This window comes from Arachis duranensis, chromosome 5 (assembly GCF_000817695.3).
Source record: "Arachis duranensis cultivar V14167 chromosome 5, aradu.V14167.gnm2.J7QH, whole genome shotgun sequence".
NCBI classification, from domain to species: domain Eukaryota; kingdom Viridiplantae; phylum Streptophyta; class Magnoliopsida; order Fabales; family Fabaceae; genus Arachis; species Arachis duranensis.
The window spans coordinates 20,342,499-20,362,931 of record NC_029776.3 but is presented as its reverse complement, the minus strand read 5'-3'; the positions used below and the strand labels follow the sequence as shown (position 1 = coordinate 20,362,931).

Below are 20,433 nucleotides of genomic sequence, written 5' to 3'. Positions count from 1 at the left end.
GGGTCTAGTTCCATGATCAAAGCTGCATATTCTTTAGCCTGCTGCTGTATGTTTGAGAGTTTTTTTGTTGTGGCACTAAGGCAGATGGTCTGAAAATAGAATTGATCATATAAACCTCTTTAATTTTTCTGATTTTTCTAATTTTTCTGTTGATGAATTTAAAAAGAAAATTCATATATATTTTAATGTAATTACTGCACACAACAGTATATAAAATACAGTATGATGCATCTGAGAACAAATAAACAACTTACCTAGCCTTTGCCATATCTTCCTCAAGGCATCTCACACACTCTGCAGCTTTTTCCAAGGACTTCTTAGCCACTTCCTTTGATAATGAAAACAATATCTATTACAAACCTTCAATACAGAAAACTCAGGAATAAAAACTTAAACTTAATTAAGTTTTAGTCGTTGAGATGATAAAAAAAATTCATATAAAGTGGGACATTGATTTATATACTGTATACAAGGATAACTAGAGAAGCAGAAGGCTAAACTCTCCTTGCAGAACTAACAAAAGCTAATATCGTGAACTATAAATAGTTAAATGGGCTTGTTCACATTTCAACTTTCAAGCTCAAAGGGTTTATGCATGAGAGGACATCATATATGTTCTCAATGAACATTTGGGAGAGTGGGTTCAAAACAGAAATATGGAATTGAAACATTGTTTCCGAGAGTCAAAACATCTACTTTACCTGTGAACAATCAATTAAAGCAGCAAGGTCATTTCTACCAACATCTTTGACAACTGAAAGATATGCAAAGAGCATTCAATTAACAATACTTATAATAGTTGTGTCTAAAAAGTAATGTAAAATGCTTATAGTTTTCTTAGGATACCATTCAATTAACTTTGGCTCTTATCCACACTACACTCTTACTTTCAAAATTTTCACTTGACAATTGCAAGTTTTCTGTGTTACCAACAATGTTCCTTCAAGTTATAGTTTAGCAAATTTCCCCCAATTGTTAATAATAAGCTATGGGTTTGAAAAAAGCTGAAATCTAGGAATAGACCAGCATTTCAAGAATCATTAGACCTAACTCAACTCAATGGTGGAAATTAATTAGCCACTTACAACATTCTTGCATTGTGCTCCACATGAAGTTTATATTGAACTATCACAACCAAGTTTATGTCATAACAATTTTTACAAACCCTCATGCCAATAACTCACAGAACAAACAGAGTTCAGCAAAAAAATAAATAAATAACAAATAAAAAAAATCAAACACAAACAATTTTAAACCACAGGTTCTAGCAGAAAGCCAATTACCCACACTAACAGTTTAAAAGAAAAAAAAGTATCAAAGAGAAACATTTAATCAAGTACAAAAACTTTCAAAACAAAAAGTGTTTCAATATTACACACATAACACATTAAATCATTCACCTATTCAAGAAATTAACTTCAGTCTCAGAAAAGAATTACCATAAGAATCAGCAACTGAGGGAAAAATTGTAGTTCTAGTCAAAATGGGTATAAGTAACTATAATGTCCCCATTTTTATAGATGAATACCTAGATTTCTTTCAATTCAATTTACAATTCAGCTCACCTTTCTTCTTCCTCTTCTACTTCTTCTCTACTCCTTGTCTTCTTTTCATTCTTTACATTCTTCAAACCATTTCTGTTTCTTGCTAACCAAAAAATCGTTCAAACTGCAAGAACTCTGTTAGAAACAGGAAGCTGAAAATAGGAAGCTGAAAACAGAGAAACGGAAGCCAACTTATTCATTGAGAAATCACAGAAACAAAAGCTTATTAACGCTGCATTTGGATTCAGTCTCAGAAACAAAAATACAGAGAAAATAGACAAGCTATATTAAATCACAGTTCACAAACCCTAAAATACCACACATCTTCATCAAAAACAGCATGCATGTTATCAAATTACAGTTCACAAACCCATATTTCAGAGATTAAAACCCGCAAATTAAAACCCCTAAAATAGGAACCCTAAGCCACTGATCAATTTCAGAAGCCAATAGAAATCAATACATACCTATTCAATGATTTGAGCACAGCGAAGACGATGATGAGAAGCACGGAGATGACGATGGTGAGAGCGGCGCAACGACGATGGTGAGGGCCGCACAGCGACGATGGTGACGGCGGCACAGCGACGATCAGTGCAAGTGATGGCGAAGAGGAGTGACGACGGTCAATGTGGAGAGTAGTGCAGGTGAGTCGTGAGTGGGAGGCGACGACTCTCAATGGCGAGAGTGAGAGGGTTTCCGCTTGTAGTGAGAGGGTCAATGGCGAGAGTGAGAGGATCAATGGCGAGACCGAGAGTGAGAGGGTCAATGGCAAGAGTGAAGAGAGTGAGTGGGGGGCGACGATGGTGAGCTATCGAGGGTTTACGAGGATGAAGGTGACTGAGCTATCAAAGGTGACTGAGACTCAAGAAGTTTGCTAAGTTTTACTAAGTGTTAAGGTCATCACTCATCAGTTTGCTTTCAGGAAAAACAAGGAAAAAAATTACTAAAAGTTAAGTTTTTGGCTCTAGAGACATTAGGCATCATTTTTTAAATGCATCCAAAATTTAACAAATAGGTTATCTTTTAAAAGTGTCTCCTTTGATATGAAAAAGTGAACCTATAGATATCAATCTACGGTTACGTTTTATAAGTGATATCTTTAATACCTAAGACTACGCTTTTTAAATGATGCCGCATTTGTGTATCCTTTTCTCTTATAAAAAGGCAACACAGAGAAAAGCGTAGCTTATTCTATGAATAAGCTACGCTTTTCAAATGTAGCCTAAAAAAAGTGTGGTTGAATGGGTATTTTTCTTGTAGTGATAATTAAAATATAAATAAATATATTAAAGAATTTAGCAAAATATGCCGAAAATTTGTTTATTTCATCTATTAGTTTTGCATAAAAACATAATTATCTTGTGATTATTTTATATTCTATACAAAAAAAAATTGAATTGAAATCTTATAAATAGCTCAATAATAAAGAGTATTTTAAAAACAAAAATATATATACAAAATACAAATCATCTTTTTAATTCCCATTATATATGCAAAATATATGGTAAAAAAGCAAAAACTTATGCTCCTTAAAAAAACATGCATTTGTTTATATTTTGTTGGTGATATATGGATTTATTTAGAGTAATATCCAAATTAGCCCATAAAAAAATTTTAGGGAGAGAATTTAGTCTTTAATAAATTTTAATTACTACATTAGTATCTAAACTTTTATTTCATTAGACATATTAATTCTTAAATTAGATTATTCATCTATATAAAAGAATTGATATGAGAATTTTAAAAATTTTTAAAAACTAATATGTTTTTATGAAATAATGATACTTTTTATTAAAATTTAACATCAGAATTGATATGTCTAATAAAATAAAATATTAAATTTTATTGAGAGTTTGACTAAGTTTTTTGGGGACTAATTATTGAATTTTTTTCTATTATAAAATAAAAAAATACTTTATTTCTCCAAAAAAATTGTTCAACTTTTAATTTCTTGAATCCAACTCTTTTTTTGGGGGACAAGTTCCTCTTGTTTCAACAAATTTCAAATATCTATACTTCTCAACTCCTTCTGTATTTTTAATTTGGAAAAAGTATTTACTTCTGATTCTGTGCTTTTAATTTAAAAAAATATATATATCTTAATTTTAATTTTGAAAAAATTTAATTTGGTTTAATTTGGATGAGAAGAAAAGTTGAGGAGTTGAGTACTAGATAGACAATAAATATGATTTCTTCAATATCACTTGTGGCAATGACAACCACTGTTAAACTAAATTAAGTTTTTTTAAAATTAAGTGATTGGAGAACACCATTTTTATATACTTTTGTGTACTCTTATATATTCTTAGAGACAATAATAGTGATTATTATTAACGCCAATGATAATGTCCGGTATTCAACATTTCAATTTTTCTTCTCACTGAGTGAAGTTCGCTAGAAAATGTGGCAAACTCTATAAAAATAAAGAAATTCAGATTCCGGCTAGGACGAACTAACCTAAATGCCAAAAAAAAAAGTATTTCAGAAATTAAAGTCTACTTCATTTTGTTTTGGAAAAATAAAGATTTTTTTATTTTAGCATAGAAAAAAAATCCCTAATTATTTGCCCAACCCTTTAACTTTTATTGTTTTTTCTTTTTCATTTAGGGCCTTTAGTATTTCAGTGAAAAGTTGGGAGATTAGATTTTAGAAGGGAGGGAAAAGCAGCATGCGCAGGCCCAATGAAGTTTTGATGCTAGGCAAGCCATATTCAATAACCCAACAAGCTTTGAAAAAAACAAAAAAACTGGGAGGCGAAAGAAGTTAACTGTCCAAAAAAAAAAGAAGTTAGGAACAGCGATGGAAGATACAATTTACAAAGTAAAAATCAAATCGGTGACGCAGCAGCGTGAGCGTCACCTTCATAGCCGCCTCCGAGCGCACAGATTTTGTTCCAGATGTGGTCGGACACGGGCACAACTGAGAGCCTAGGCTGCCTGAAGAGAGCGAAGCCTTTCATCTCAGGATCCCCTTTGATCTCCTTGAGGTCCACCGGCCTCCGCATCTCTCCCACCGCCTTGACATCGACAGCACCCCCGGCGTCCCCCTCTTGGTACCACTGGCGCACCACTGTGACAACTCCGACGATGCGGCGGGCCTTGTTGCCGGAGTGGTAGAAGAAGCAGAGATCGTGGAGGGACATGGACTTGAGGTAGTTCTGGGCCTGCCTGTTCTTGACTCCATCCCACTTGGTTATGCCTCCGTTGGCTGCTTGGTCCTCCCACGACCACTCAGACGCCTCTGTTTTCAGTAGATAGTACATCTTTCTCTCCTTACTTCTTGTTAGGACCGAGTGAGTAAATGAATAAATACGTGTTGGCAACCGTGCCCTTGCCCCTCTCCTTCCCTGGCTGGACTGGACTCTTCTCTCCAACGGGTTACGGGCCGCTTCGTTGCTCAGATTCCCGCTCGATGTATTTATTCCATAGTTGTAACTAGGGGTGTTTTAAATCAAAACCGATCCAAATTAAATGTTCATCCAATTCAATTCAAACCGAAAATCGATTAAAATCGAATTAATTCGGATTTGATTGGATTATATTTTTTGTAAACCGTTGGATTGATCGAATTTTGGATTTACTTTTTATAACCGATCCAATCCAATCCAATCCAAACCGCACAATGTACTATAATATTATTATTATATTTACAATTATATTTATAACATATTCAATTTGTTATACATTTTTCTATTATTTATGTATTATTATTATTTAATAAATATTTTATGTTTAAAATATTATTTATATATTTATTTTAACTAACCTATAATTTTATTTCTATTATTATGTTATCGTTGGCTTTTTAAGATATGTTAAGACTAGTTATGTCATTGTTGATTATTTAAAATTTGATGTTAAGACTTGTTATATGTATTTAATTTTTTTATTTAAAAAATCGCAAATCCAAACCGATCTAAACCGCTTGTAATCGGATTGGATCGGATCGGATTTTCAAAAAAAGTTCATTCAATTCAAACCGCACTGCACATAAATTAAGCATCCGGATCGGATGACTTTTTCCCTTAAAATCGAACCAAACCGCACCGCAAACACTCCTAGTTGTAACTTGTAAGAATTGAATTGATAAGTTACTAGTTGAATTGATAAAATTGGTCTTATTCAAAGTTGTGAGAACTGGACCGGTCAATAAATCGATAAAGTAACTAGTTCACTAGTTTGAAGATTTGACCTGAATTCAACCGAAATTTAACCGATTTAATTAAATATTAAATAAAATTATTAAAAATTATACATACAATGAAACATATAGCATGACCTTTTTTGTTACCATAACAATATCTGATAAATAAACTAAAATCTTATCTCTTCTTATTCTTTTCAAAATTAAAATAAAAAAATCTAAACCAACGTTTAATTTCCTAAATTTAGGGTAAAAGGAGAAATTAAAGAAAGAAATCATTGTAGAATTAACAATGCTAAAATGGAAGGAAATAAAGATGATGGCATGAGGATGAAGATTTTATTCTGTTTCTAGGCATGTCTTTTGCAACCTTTCTACTGGGTCTAACAAATTTGTATAAAGAAGCTGTAACACATGTATGTTCTCATATGCAAATCAATGTAAAACACCATGAAAAAATTAATCATATCACTACCAACTCTAATTCAGAAGTCAGAACTCATAACACAACAAACAGAAAAAAATATCAACTCACCCTAATTCAGATTCAGAACACAACAAACAGAAAAAGAAACAGCAACTCAAGAATCAGATCTTAGATTTTAGTAACTCAGTAAAATTAACAAAATACACGACCATAAATTGAAGCAAACAGAATTGAATCTTAAAAAATAGAACCTCAAAATCATAGAAATTAACAAAAGAAAAAACTAAAGCAGATCTATCAAAGACAGAGGAACCAAACTGACATGACGGAGGAACGAAACAGACGGCAAGACTATCGGCAAGGGGGGAACGGCGAGACAAACGGGATCGAGCAAACTTACCAACAATGGAGGAATCCAGCCGACCGCGCTTCGATCTGTAAGTCCACATGACGAAGATGAAAACGATGTAGAGAAGACGAGGATGGACGGCCAAAGGCGACGACGTGGAGGAGACGAGAAAGGACGGCCAAGAGCTTGAAGCACCCTTTATCTGTCACTGCCGACAGCGAGGCACCCTCTGGCTAACGAGAAGAGTTCGGCGACGGCGGAGGCAGTGACTGCTGTTGGCTGAGAGAGAGAGGGGCTGCTGGCTGAGAGAGAGAAGGGAGTAGCACCGTAATGGGTTAGGAATTTTGTGCCATTTTGGTGAGTGTGACTGATGAGAGTGAGCGAGAAGGGAGAAGGGATTGGGGCATTTGGGGTCTTCATGCATTTTTGTTTTTTTTTTTAACAAAACGATACCGTTTTTTATGTTGAATAGAAGAATCGGATCTTCGAAAAACCTGGACGGTTCATCCAATTTGCTGGTTAACCATCCGTTTGACCAATTTTTTAAAACTGGTTTTGGACATTAACCGGATTGCCCAACTGACCGGTTCTGAATTAATCCAGTCGAACCGATCGGTCCGGTCCGATTTTCAGAACTTTGGTCTTATCTAAATAAAAATTATAAAATAGTAAAAATTTTAAAATTAAAATTTAAGACATATATTTTTATTAATATTTTAAATATAATTAATTTAAATATAAGTGAATATAAAATTAAAATAATATTAAAAAAATTATTGTGTAATTATATTATATAATTAATAATAAGCATATGAAATAATAAGAAATAACATAGTTTATAGTCAAAAAGAGTGTGCAATATAAGGAGAATTTAAGTTCAAATAACATTTTCATCAATTTTAGAATTTTTTTTGAATAGTTTAATTGGATTAATTTTTCACTAATTTTTATCAAAATCTAATTCATCGATTTTTTAGTTGAATCAGTCAATTCGATTCAATTTTTACAACTATGATTTATTCATATTATTTCCGCCATCTTGTAATGTTTATATGAAGTTAATTGCTATGCCCATCTTGCACCTACAACCTCAAATCCACATCTTCTTCGGACTTGACGGCTCGACTGGTGGCAGAGCCTGACGACGGCCTCAACGTGGAGGTGCGGAGGCTGCTGGCAAAGAACGATCCCAACTTGTAATATGTGATTCTTGTACAGCGTTGAGGTGGTCTCGCGCCAAACCGCATCGGGATCGACTACTGAAACTGTAGAGCCATTGACGGCATCCTCCCCACTTTGTTGAGACTGCTGAGTTGCAACCTCTAGTTTCTGTGTGTAGAACTTCTATGTAACACAAGTTATTATGATTAGTACGATAGATATACAGTTAATCTTTAATAATTTTATACCAGAAGATCAGATGTATGTTTACTCACATAATGGTTTTAAGACTGCTGATCAGCAAATCTCGTTTTGTTCTCCTTCAGTGTGTGAGTGTACTTGAATGTCTCCGCTAATATCACCTCACAATCCAACGATTTCGACTATATATGTTGCATTGAAACAATATGATTAGGATGCTTAGTAATAAAATGTAAAAGAATATAACTAAATTATTAACAGAGTTAAAGTCACTACACACCAGGCTAACTTTAGTCTTCATGAAGGTTGCTGAGTCGCCAGTATACTTAAACGATTTAGTGGATGTCCTGTTAGTTCTGTTGGTGAGACACCGATGTCTGAACTCCTCATTGGTCTTCTAATGAACTAACAGAACCTTCTTTATTTCTGATAAATTCAATGATACTCAACATTTTTTTTTGTAGTATATCTCACCTTTTATGTATTCGTATAATCGTATTAAATTAGATTAGATATCTTGAGCGCATTATCATACCATCACCGAATGTTTAACATATCTTCAATGCCTAAAAGTTTTCAGAAATTTCATAAAGAAATTGACGTTCTAGTTACTGAAAACCGGGCAGGATTTTCTATTGGTATGTGCACTTAAAGAAAGATGTCTTCCTACGGATGCCGATGACAAGACAAAACAAGCTAAGGAAAGGGGAACATATGCGCATATCACTACGTTGAGTTGCTAGATGACTGTGGTTTCAGATCTGTGCTTCTTAAAACAGGACAAGTAGATTGGGCCAGGAGTTCTCTGCGATAACTTATGAACATGTTCCACCTGTTTACCTCTATGCTAATTCTTAAGGATAAAATAGTTTAATTATTTTTCGATTGTGATATGTTAGAATATACAAAAATGTTATTTGTACAATAAAATCAATCAGTAATATATTTGTGTATAAATATATGTGTGATTTAATTTATTTTCAATGTGTATTTATATTCTAATATATATTTTATACTAGTGGCTGATTTTAATGTACACGCAAGTAAGTAACATGGTTGTAGAATATATTTAGAATATTATATATTAATATGATATTTTGGTATATTTAATATTAATTTTATATTTATTTAAATTAAAACTTGAAAGAGTTTAAAAATTTGAAGCTTTTCTGTTTGTCTGCCTGCCTACAAAAGTGTGTTCACTTTGGAAATTAAAGTGACTTTGGGTCCATGATGTTGGTTATAATATGCAAAACAAGTTGAAAGGTTTACACCGGATACTTAGCTAATGCAACGTTTACACCGGGTACTTGGCTAATGAATCATGAAAAGATTACATTCCAAGTTTTCAATCTGAAGATTATGTCACTAGAAAAACTTATTACACACTGGTTTACAGTATGAAATTTCCCGAAACTGAAACAAGTGATAATTGGATTTTTATTGTTCACGGCTTTTGCTTCTTCTGTGTGTAGATATAGTCTATGTGGGCTGCAAGTGTTCTTCTCATCAAACACTCTTCTTTGCCCATGCCTTCACAAGTGTCCTTCTCTTCCAAAACCTTCAAGATTTAAGCATATACAAGACAAGGGCTCATGATGATTTGTAATTGTTATGTAATTGGCACTTGTCAGTAATAACTCCCGACAGAAAAAGTACGAACCAATTAAGGTTTAAGATTTATGATTTAAAGTCTAGAATTTAAAATAAAACAAAATAATTTTAAAAAAATTGGGTGAAGTATTATTCTTCTGAATAAATGAATGAATGAAACATACTCACCTCATTTTGAATATTGCTTGAAACATCAAAGCAAGATGCAGAGACAGGAGCAGTGGCAGGGGCAGGTCTGCCTGCATATGCAAGGGTTAACAAGAAAGAGAAGAAGACGGCTGCCGTGCAAACGCTTTCCTTTTTCATTCTTTGCTTTCTTTCCACAATACTCGCTCAGAGTTGATGCCAATTTATAGACATCGTGTTCAAGGGGCAGAGACGTAACTTCAGTTGGACTCTTAGTTAAATAAAAGTGAGTAATTATAGAGTACAATAAAATCAAGTTTGAATAACTGCAGACTCTCATGACTTGCTTATTCTGTTCACAGCCAATGATTGTGATTGGCATTCAACCATAGTGGACACACTCTCAAGGCTAAATATGGGGACATAAAATGTGACAAATGAGTTTTGTATTAAGTCAATGTATATGTAATTATCAGATACAGATATCATTACTATCGAATAGCTTTTCGCGTTATTCTAGATTTATCCTCATTTCTTGGGGGAAAGAAATTGCTTAATGGTTCAATGACTTCTTCACCACCTTAATTCCTTAAATATATTTTGTTAAAAATCATCAAGGGAATAAAAATGGCAAGTTATTAGCAAAGTCACTGGCACGGTGGAAGGTACTTAATAATTCTGTTATTCTCTTTATTACATTACCCTCTTTATTTAGATCAACCATGTTCTCAAGGTTGAGAGCAGAGTATAGTCTAGTCACATTTGTAACTGATTCTCATGATGTTTCTGTAATGTCTCCAATTTCTTATTGCACATGGACCTATTGTTCTAGTTTTCCATGTTTGAGAATGGTGTGAATTTCCAGAACTTGAGAAGGCTCAAGTATAGACCCTTGGCACTAGTCTGTAGAGGCAATGACAAGTAATAATCAGTGTTATCTCCGTAGAATCTTTTTAACACTGAAATATGGAGCACATTATGAATCTTGGTCTTTAGAGGAAGTTCGAGTCTATAGGCCACCAAACTAAGTTTCTTGAAAATGCAAAAGGGTCTAAAGTATCTAATTTTCAACTTCTGATTTTTTCTCAAAGCTACTGAGTGTTGACGGTACGGCTGTAAACGAACCAATACCATATTATTTTCTTCAAATTTAGCATCCCGATGAATTTTATCAACAAACATCTTCATATATTGTTGGACACGATTGAGGTTGGCCTTAAGCTGTTTAATCAGCGTGTCCCAATTGGTTAGCAACTCTTGCAATGACGGTTCGTCAGCATGAGAGAACTCATATCTAATGAGATTTGGGGGACACAACCATATAGAGCCATGTAAGGAGACATTTTGATGCTTCTGTGATGAGAAGTGTTATACCAATACTGGGCCCAAGGTAGCATATTGTACCATAACTTGAGATTCTAAAAAAAAAGCAACGAAGATACATCTCCAATGTCTTGTTCAAGACTTCACTTTGCCCGTCCATTTGTGAGTGGTTGGTATACGAAATCATGTTACACAACTTCATGCAGCTGACCAGCAAGTGTACTGGATTGTCAAAGTAATACCTTACGTGAGTAAGGGTCGATCCCACGGAGATTGCCGACTTGAAGCAAGCTATCGTTATCTTGTAACTCTTAGTCAGGAGATTAATGATAAAGATGATTTTTGTTTATAAAGAATGAATAACATGAAATAAAAAGTACTTGTGATTCAGTAATGAGAAACAGGTTGAGGTTTTGGAGATGCTCTGTCTTTTGAATCTCTGCTTTCCTACTGTTGTCTTCTTCACACACGCAAGGTTCCTTCCATGGCAAGCTGTATGTTGGTGGATCACCGTTGTCAATGGCTACCATCCGTCCTCTCAGTGAAAATGGTCCAACTACGGGTTCCGTAGGGCTAATCATCTGTCGGTTCTCACTCGTGCTGGAATAGGATCCGTTGGTCCTTTTGCACACTGTCACTGCGCCCGTCATTTGTGAGTTTGAAGCTCGTCACAGTCACCCCTTCCCAGATCCTACTCAGAATACCACAGACAAGGTTTAAACTTTCCGGATCTCAAGAGTGCTGCCAATTAATTCTAGCTTATACCACAAAGACTCTGGTTCCACGGATCTGAACAGTCTGTTGTCAAGAGAAGCAATCAAACCTGTGGACCAGGAACCTAAGAGATACACACTCAATCTAAGGTAGAACGGAAGTGGTTGTCAGGTACGCGTTCATAAGTTGAGAATGGTGATGAGTGTCACGGATCATCACATTCATCATGTTGAAGTGCGAATGAATATCTTAGAATAGAAACAAGTGTGATTGAATAGAAAACAGAAGTAATTGCATTAATTCATCGAGACACAGTAGAGCTCCTCACCCCAACCATGGGGTTTAGAGACTCATACCGTAGAAGATACAAATTCAGATGTAAAATGTCATGAGGTATAAAATGAATCTCTAAAAGTAGTTTTTATACTAAACTAGTAACCTAGGTTTATAGAAAATGGGTAAACAAAGATAGATAGTGCAGAAATCCACTTCCGGGGCCCACTTGGTGTGTTTTTGGACTGAGCATTGAAGCTTTCATATGTAGAGGCTATTCTTGGCGTTAAACGCCAGCTTTGGTGCCAGTTTGGGCGTTTAACTCCAACTTTTATGCCAGTTCTGGCGTTTAACGCCAAAAGGGTAAAAAGTTGGCGTTAAAACGCCAGTTTGTGCTATCAAATCTAGGGCAAAGTATGGACTATTATACATTGCTGGAAAGCCCAAGATGTCTACTTTATAACGCAATTGAGAGCGTGCCAATTGGGTATCTGTAAATCCAGAAAATCCATTTCGCGTGCAGGTGGGTCAGAATCCAACAGCATCTGCAGTCCTTTTTCAGCCTCTGAATCAAATTTTTGCTCAGGTCCTTCAATTTCAGCCAGAAAATACCTGAAATCACAAAAAAACACACAAACTCATAGTAAAGCCCAGAAATATGATTTTTGCATAAAAACTAATAAAAATATACTAAAAAATAGCTAAAGCATACTAAAAACTACAGGAAAATACCACCAAAAAGCGTATAAAATATCCGCTCATCAGCGGTATGCTGAGCTCATGGATAAAATAGTACCTTGAAACTTAAATAATCTCCACCAAAAGTGAGTCATAAAGATCCGATCCCTATATGAAACAATAGAGCTAGGAAAGCCATGGAGTTTAACAATATTCCTGATGAATGCCTTTGGCACTGAATGGTTGTCAAAGTCATATTTCAAGGGTATAAAATGAGAAAATTTTGTCAATTTATCAATGACCACCATAATGACCGTGTACCTATGAGACTGTGGAAGAACATTGATAAAATCCATGCAGATAGCCTCCCATACATGTGATGGTATTGGGAAAGGATGGAGCAATCCTGCAGGTAGTCGGGCTTCTGTTTTGGCGCGCTAGCAAGTGGAGCAGCAAAGAATATAAGCTCTTATATTTCTTTGCGTATTTGGCCAATAAAAGGCAGAACAAATCCATTCCAAAGTGTAGGCAATGCCGGAATGAGCTCCAATCATGCCATCATGGTATTCGTGCAAAATTGCTTGCATTAGAGTGCTCACTCTCATGAGCTTGTGTATCCACTTTTGCTGGTCAGAGGTGTGCATGGTCTGATCTCCCAGAGTCTTTAAGCTTTACTAATTTATACGTATAATGAATTTCTTTCCCAATAAGTAATGGGATAACTTGGCTACTGCTTCAGACACCACATAGAATTTCCAGGCATAAGTTGATTGGCGCTGCTTGTTAGTAGATAATTTCTTAAAAAAGAAGGCGACGTGGTGTTTATCTTGCAAAAGTACCACTCTAATTCCCATACTAGAAGCAGCAGTTTCCAATATAAAAGGTTGACCCATACTAGTTTGAAAGTAATTGCCTTCTTCAATGACTCGAAGGCATGAGCAGCAACGGAGCTCCACTAGAAGGCATCTTGCTTCAACAAATCTGTGAGAGGAGATGCAAGAGAAGCATAGCCTTTGATGAAGCGCCTATACTAACCTGTCAACCCAAGAAATCCCTGAAGTTGTTTGAGGTTCTTAGGTGTCAGCCAAGCTATTACCGCCTGAACTTTATCCTTTTCCATGTGGACATCCTTCTCGGTGATAGTGTGACCCAGATAGTCAATTTTGGACACAGCAAACAAGCATTTTGACATCTTGGCAAATAAGGATTCCTTCTATAATGTTTGTAACAAAATCTCCAAATGTTCTAAGTGCTGAGAAGTGGAAGGACTATAGATCAATATGTCATCGAAGAACACAAGGACAAACTTTCTTAAGAGTGGTTGAAAGACATCGTTCATAAGATGTTGGAAGGTGGTTGGTGCATTTGTTAATCCAAATGGCATTACTAGCCATTCGTAATGTCCTTGATGTGTGCAAAATACGGTTTTGTATCTATCCTCTGGCTTCACCAAAATCTGGTGATAACTTGATTTGAGATCCAACTTTTACAAAAATTTTGCTCTAAATAACTCATCGAGAAGTTCATCTACTGTGGAAATGGAAAATCGATCATTGACTGTAATATTATTCAAAGCACGATAGTCAATATAGAATCTCTAAGAGCTATCCTTTTTTTTCGACCAAAAGGATTGGCAATGAGAAGGGGCTATGGCTTTGTCAAGGTCCAAAATGAGGCATGACCGGCACTTAGGAAAATAATCCCCTGACAAGCCTAACTGACTCAAAGATAAATTGAATAAGAGAGTTACAAATATTTTAATAAATTTACAATTTTTAAAATGAATAATTACATATTTTTAACAAAAGGTAAAATAAATAAATATGGATGGATCCTGCCTGTGACATATGGAGCATATACATCTAGGAATTCTACGAGAAATAAGTACTCATTGCAGATCATTACTCTTGAATAAGAAGTCTCACATAGTCAAGTATTTGTTCCTGAAAAATATTTTTAGAAAAACGGGGTGAGTTTTGCAACTCAGCGACTAGACAATACATTTATAATCGACATGAGACCATATAAATATTATTATCAAAGTAATTTTAATTAGAAAATAGTAGTTGATAATAAGTGAATCAATAAGGGAGTTCTCATACAGAAATCAAATCAAAAGTCCATACTTGGGTGACTCCACCTCTATGGGTATCCTTTTCCTCTCGTGTATCCGTATGGAATAATAGATCCAACGTGTGGCCTACACGTTAGGCTAGCAACGCCCCTACTAGCTGAGGTCTGAGACAGATGTATCTAGGTTAACGTCATAACTGCCATTAACTACGGTTTTCTAATACAAGCCTCCCAAATCAATTCAAAACATATAACTTCAAATATAACGAATTCTTCGATCTTTCAAATTAAATCAAATAATACTTTCTCATCCAAATCCTTTTTAATCATATTTTCTCAATTTTAAGACATTTCAAACATATTTCACAATTTCTAAATAAGTGAGTACCATCAAATACTCTAATGTTTCAAAAATACATATTCTAGTAAAATCAAATATTTTAAAATAATATAAAGTTTCATCAAACATGCCTATAGTCTCGTAAAAACATATAGTCTCATATGCATATTAAAATGAGCTTAACAAGAATAAATGTTTAGTTCTAATAAATCGATTATTCAAACTAATTTAAAATCCCTTGATAATAATCTTTATAAATATAATTATAAATTCAAACATCGTATATCAAAATAATTATAGATGCAAAGCCAAACAATTATAAATGTAAAGCCTACTCACAACTTGGTTCTAAAGGACCGAAAAGATCAAACCTGGAGTGCTAAATTAAAGTGTGAGGATGATTGGAATAGAATGGATCGAAAGAACGCGTAGTGGCAATAACTCCAACTAATCCCATAGCAAAAACATTGTAATAATCACAGCTATGGTGGCTGAAAAAGAACAGAGTGAAAATAAGGTAGCATTAATGGAATAGTAGCAGAGCAAAAGTAGAAACGAGGCTAGTTAAAGGAAATGACCTAGACCAAAACAGAGGCACTTCAGCGGTGTTTTCTATAGAAACCACAACAACTACAGAAGATCCGATATGATGCTTAAACCGGAAGTAGAGGCAACTACCAACAACGGCGCCAGCATGGAACGACTCTGATGGCGGTGCACAACTCGACAATGACCTCCTTCCCCAGCAACAGCAACAGTAGCGATATCTTACACCACTGGTACCCCTCTTCCCGGCGACAAGCTTTGTCGCATTTTCTTTCTCCATTCGTGAAGTCTCTCTCTCTCTTCGGCCTTCTCGGCGGCACAATCGTTTGACAACGGCGAGGCTGGCTTCAACGGCGGTGGCTAGGGCTCCAGCAGTGATGGCGATGGAACCTCCTCTATTCACCATGCCTCTCTTCTGCGTGTTCTCTTCACCCTCCTCTCTCTCCTCAGGCTCCCATCAGTGACACGACGGTTCTCCATGCGCAACCACGACGACAGCGTGACCCTAACCAGCGTCGTCCTCCTTCCCCACCCCCTTCTTCCTTTCTTCTCCCTCTCCGTTTTCCCTCTCTCTTTTTCCTCCTTTCATTTTTAGCCATGTGTGTGTGTTAGGAGAGAGTTAGGGTTTGGTTTGAAAAAAAAAAGGGAGTAAGGGTATTATAGAAATTTTACAGGCTTGGCTGAATGATGCCATCCTTAAGCATCTCTTGAATCATGCACTCAATTTGAGTCTTATGGTGGTGAGGGTATCACCCGAATTGGTGCTGCCCCTTCTACCAAGGGAATAGAGTGATCATGCCATCTTTGTGGGGGAAGCCCTGCAGGTTGTTGAAATGTTATTTGATACCTCTGGAGGAGTTCAACAAAAATAGGCTCCATGGTAGGAGAAAACAGCAAGGGAGTGACTAGATTCTGTGCATGTTAGTAAACTTCTACTGTGAAGACTTCCTCAATAGCATCAGTGTTGAGAAAATGCCGAATTTGGTGATACTGAGCTTGCTCCAAGGTGGAGTTCTTATCACTATGCACTATAACAAACTCACCATTCTAAAGGAATCGAAGAAAAGTAGCATCATAGTCCACAATGTGCGTTTTCAGTTGCTTGAGCCAAGGGGAACCAATCACCAAGTCACCTCCAGTAACATGCAGCACAAAGACATGTGGAATAGTAACTTTGCACCCGCTTATTGTGACATCCAGGGAAGGAATATAACCCTCAACATCTATGATGCCAAAATTTCCAGCTATCACTCTCACACTAGGGGTAGGCTGCACTGGGATAACCAAGAATTTGGTTATTCGGGGCTGGAGGAAACTGTCAGAACTTCCTCCATCCAATAGAGCCCAAACCTCTAACCCTTAAAGGAAAGCTCGAATTCGGATAGTGGACGAACCAGAGGTACCATGCATGGTATTCTAGGATAGGTGATGGTCAGTCACTTGTTACTCATGGGTCTGAAGTAAAGGATCTACTACCTCGTCAATCGCAGCTTGCTGTTCCACATTTGAGGCTTCCTCTTCTTCAAGCTAAAATAACATGAAATGCTGATTTGGGCATTTATGGAGAGTCGTGTACTTCTCATCGCACCAATAACACAAGCCTTTGGCTCTCTTAGCCTGAATCTCAGCTGAGAATAACCTGCAAATAAGATTTCATGAAGAAGAAGCGAAGGATCGTTGGGATGGCGCTGACAGTAATGGAGGTGAGCCTGTACGTAGAGATGGCTTAGGTTGAGTTAGAGCTAGGGTCTGAGGGTTAACAGAGCGAAACGAGGCTGGCGCTGTAGTAGTACTCTGATTGGAGGAGAACGTGTCCTCGTATAAATGGGTGAAGCTCACGACCTTCATCAAGGAAGGCGGACATTGTGCCTTGACCTTGTGCCTATGTCCTGTTGTAACCCACGGATGAAACAATCCCTCAAGGCATCCGAGGGGATCAATGTGGGAGCTATTAGCCAATGTCATAAATTCTGCATAATAATCAGAAACTGATCCTTGCTGTTGGAGTTTGAAAAAAAGTTCTCTCGGTGACTCAAACAGCGAAGGACCAAAGTCAATTTCAATTGATCTCTTGAATTAGGTCCAAGAACGAAAAGGTGATGTACGTTGTGTCATCTGAAACTAAGGGATTGCCATACCTGACATGTGCATGGCAGCGAGACCCACTTTTTCCTCCTCAGGAACCCAGAAGATCTCAAAATATTGATCAACAGAAAAAAAACCAAGCTAAAGCATCAGATCCATCAAATATGGCCAAGTCGCAATTTACCTTCTTGGGTTGCGTAGTTTCACGCCAAGAATGATCCCCTCCGGAGTTTGCGCTATAGTGAGAACCCAAAACAACCGATCAAGCTTGAGATGACTCATTAGTGAGTTGGGAAACAGAAGCTTGGAGAGACTCGAATTTTAGATCTGTTGCTTCCTTCAATTGAGCTCGCTCAGATTTATTCTCCTTCATCATCGACTATATCATCTGAAACAGCATCTTGACATCGGCCTCCAAACCCTTCATTCTGGTGTTGTCTGCATGGCAATGAAAGCACCAAATGAAAGGTACTTAATAATGCAGATAGAAAAGTGATGTTGTATTGATGATTCAGAATAATAAGTACAAGGAAATTGGAGCTATATGAGTTTGTAATATTACTTGAAGAAAAAATAAACCAATGAAACAATGTAATGGACTAAGAAAAGAAAGTGAAGTAGAAATATAGCAATGCTCATTATGCATGAGAACTTGAACAAAGAGAAGAATTAATTAGAACAGATACAAGGAATTCGATGTAACCAGAAGAGGGAGGAACATAATGAAAGAATGGCACTATACTAGGCTTAAGCTACCTTGCATAATCCTTCCATTTGGTATTTATGATGCATCCTCTCATGCTTCTACGCACGTCTGAAGGAGGTGGGTCAGCAGCCACGTGTCTTTGCTCTGTAACTAACTTCCCCTTAGTAGAATTGCTTGCATTAGAGTGCTCACTCCCATCTAATTCTGTTATTCACTTTATTACATCACCCTCTCCATTTAGATTAATCGTGTCCTCAAGGTTGAAAGTAGGGTATAGTCTAGTCACGTCTATAACTGGTTCCAAGGATGTTTCTGCAGTGTCTCCAATTCCCCATTGCACATGGACCTATTGTTCTGGTTTTCCTTTTTTGAGAATGGTGCAAACTCCCAGAACTCGAGAAGGCTCGAGTATAGGACCCTCAAAAAGAATTTTTAGCCGAATTTTTGAGAATGCCAATTCGAAAAGTGGCAAGTGATTTTGATTTGATATAACAAGTCGAAGCTGACAATTGACATGTCAAATTCAATGATGTAATGTACAAGGGCAGTTACTTGGCTTTGCACTTTGGCGAGAACAATTATTCTTTTGAATTCTTTAAAGGTGACACTTGGCAGTACAAAATTGGTCAAATTTGTCTATAGATTGACAAGGTTCAGAAAAAGTAAGGGGTAGGAATTCGTCATTAGAAAACATTCTCGCATACTCATATCCCAACGACTTTATAAGTTTGCCACGAGTTTATTTTCTGTAGGATTCCTTCCATGTATTTACATTTCTTTTCAAGTTCTTGTAATTTAGTTTCATGTAATTCATTTTCATTTTACAAAAGTCATTTTCTTTCTTCTTTATGTTCTAAATTGTAATTTGAATTTCAAAGTCCTTCGACTTCATTAAAGGCAATTGTTTACTTAATTTGAAGTATTTACTTTTATTCAATCTATTTCTTTCTGAATTTAAAGATCTTTATTTCAGTTTGTGTTTTGTTCCTTCTTTCCTTTCGTTCGTTCAGAGTAAAATCTTTGGTTCATAAAAAAGAAAAGTGGTACTCACAAAAGAAGAGTGGATTTCGCTCCCAGATCATAGATATCTAACCAACTAATAAGATTTATGAAAAATCTGTATAACATAGATATGGGAGAGTTTTTTGTAAAATTGTGTTAAAGATTTTTCATTTTGATATGGTATTAATTTAGTGCAGGGGTGGAGTGATGCGTGAGCATCATGTCTATTTTTTCCTAGTGAATTTGCACTTAAATTGTTGAGTTTAATTAAGAATTAATTATATTTTAGCCACTATGGATGCTATTTTGAGTCTCGGGCAATTTTATGTATTTCAGGTAGTATTTGGCGGAATTTGATGGAGTTTTTGCAGCACAAGAATCAAAGGAGATAGCTGCGAGGAGCGACGCGCACGCCTGCCTGACGCGTGCGCATGATCTGGAAGTCTCCACGGCGACGCGAACGCGTGACTGATGCGTACGCGTGATTTGAAGATTTGCTCAGCGACGCGTTCGCATGACCGACGCGTCCGCGTGACTTGCGAAGAAGCCCAGCGACGCGTACGCGTGACGTGCGCGATTTGCAGAAATTACAGAAATCACTGGCGTGTATTTTGGGCCGCGTTTTGACCCAGTTTCCAGCCCAGAAAACACAGATTAGAAGCTGCAGAATGGACAAATCAAGTGGTCCCCACCCATCAGCTGAAGACTTGTTAATTAATTCGAATTTAAATTCAAATCTTATTTGGAAAAAAAGATATTATTATGAGATAATTAGATTTTAAATTATTGGGATTAGATATAATAGGAACTTGGTACATTTAGACAGGGACACATACTGTTACCAGAACCCTTATTTTTCTTCTCTGAACCATGAGCAACTAATCCTCCATTGTTAAGGTTAGGAGCTCTGTCTATTTTCATAGATTGATTCATTTGATCTTTTTAATTTAATTCATGTCTTGATGTATACTTCAATAATTGTTTTCGTTCTTTATTCTATGAACATTGGGTGGAACGAAAGTATGACCCATGTTCTAATTGAGTTCTCGTAAAACTTGGAGAAGCTCTTTACTTGAACAACAGCTTGAAAACATATTATACTGAATTTTTAATTATTTGTATTTA

General features: G+C 36.3%; 1 protein-coding gene across 1 annotated transcript; it reads right to left on the bottom strand.

Moving 5' to 3' along the window:
* Positions 1-4,229: 4,229 nt before the first annotated feature.
* On the bottom strand, positions 4,230-5,026 carry LOC107488629 (uncharacterized). The gene has a single exon (XM_016109383.3). It carries the CDS (start codon positions 4,807-4,809, stop codon positions 4,375-4,377), a length of 435 nt encoding a protein of 144 aa, XP_015964869.1. The 5' UTR covers positions 4,810-5,026; the 3' UTR covers positions 4,230-4,374.
* Between the last annotated feature and the right edge of the window lie 15,407 nt (positions 5,027-20,433).

Bases quoted from the DNA above. Each gene is read 5' to 3' on its own strand.
- LOC107488629 (XM_016109383.3), bottom strand. From the start codon at position 4,809: ATGTACTATCTACTGAAAACAGAGGCGTCTGAGTGGTCGTGGGAGGAC.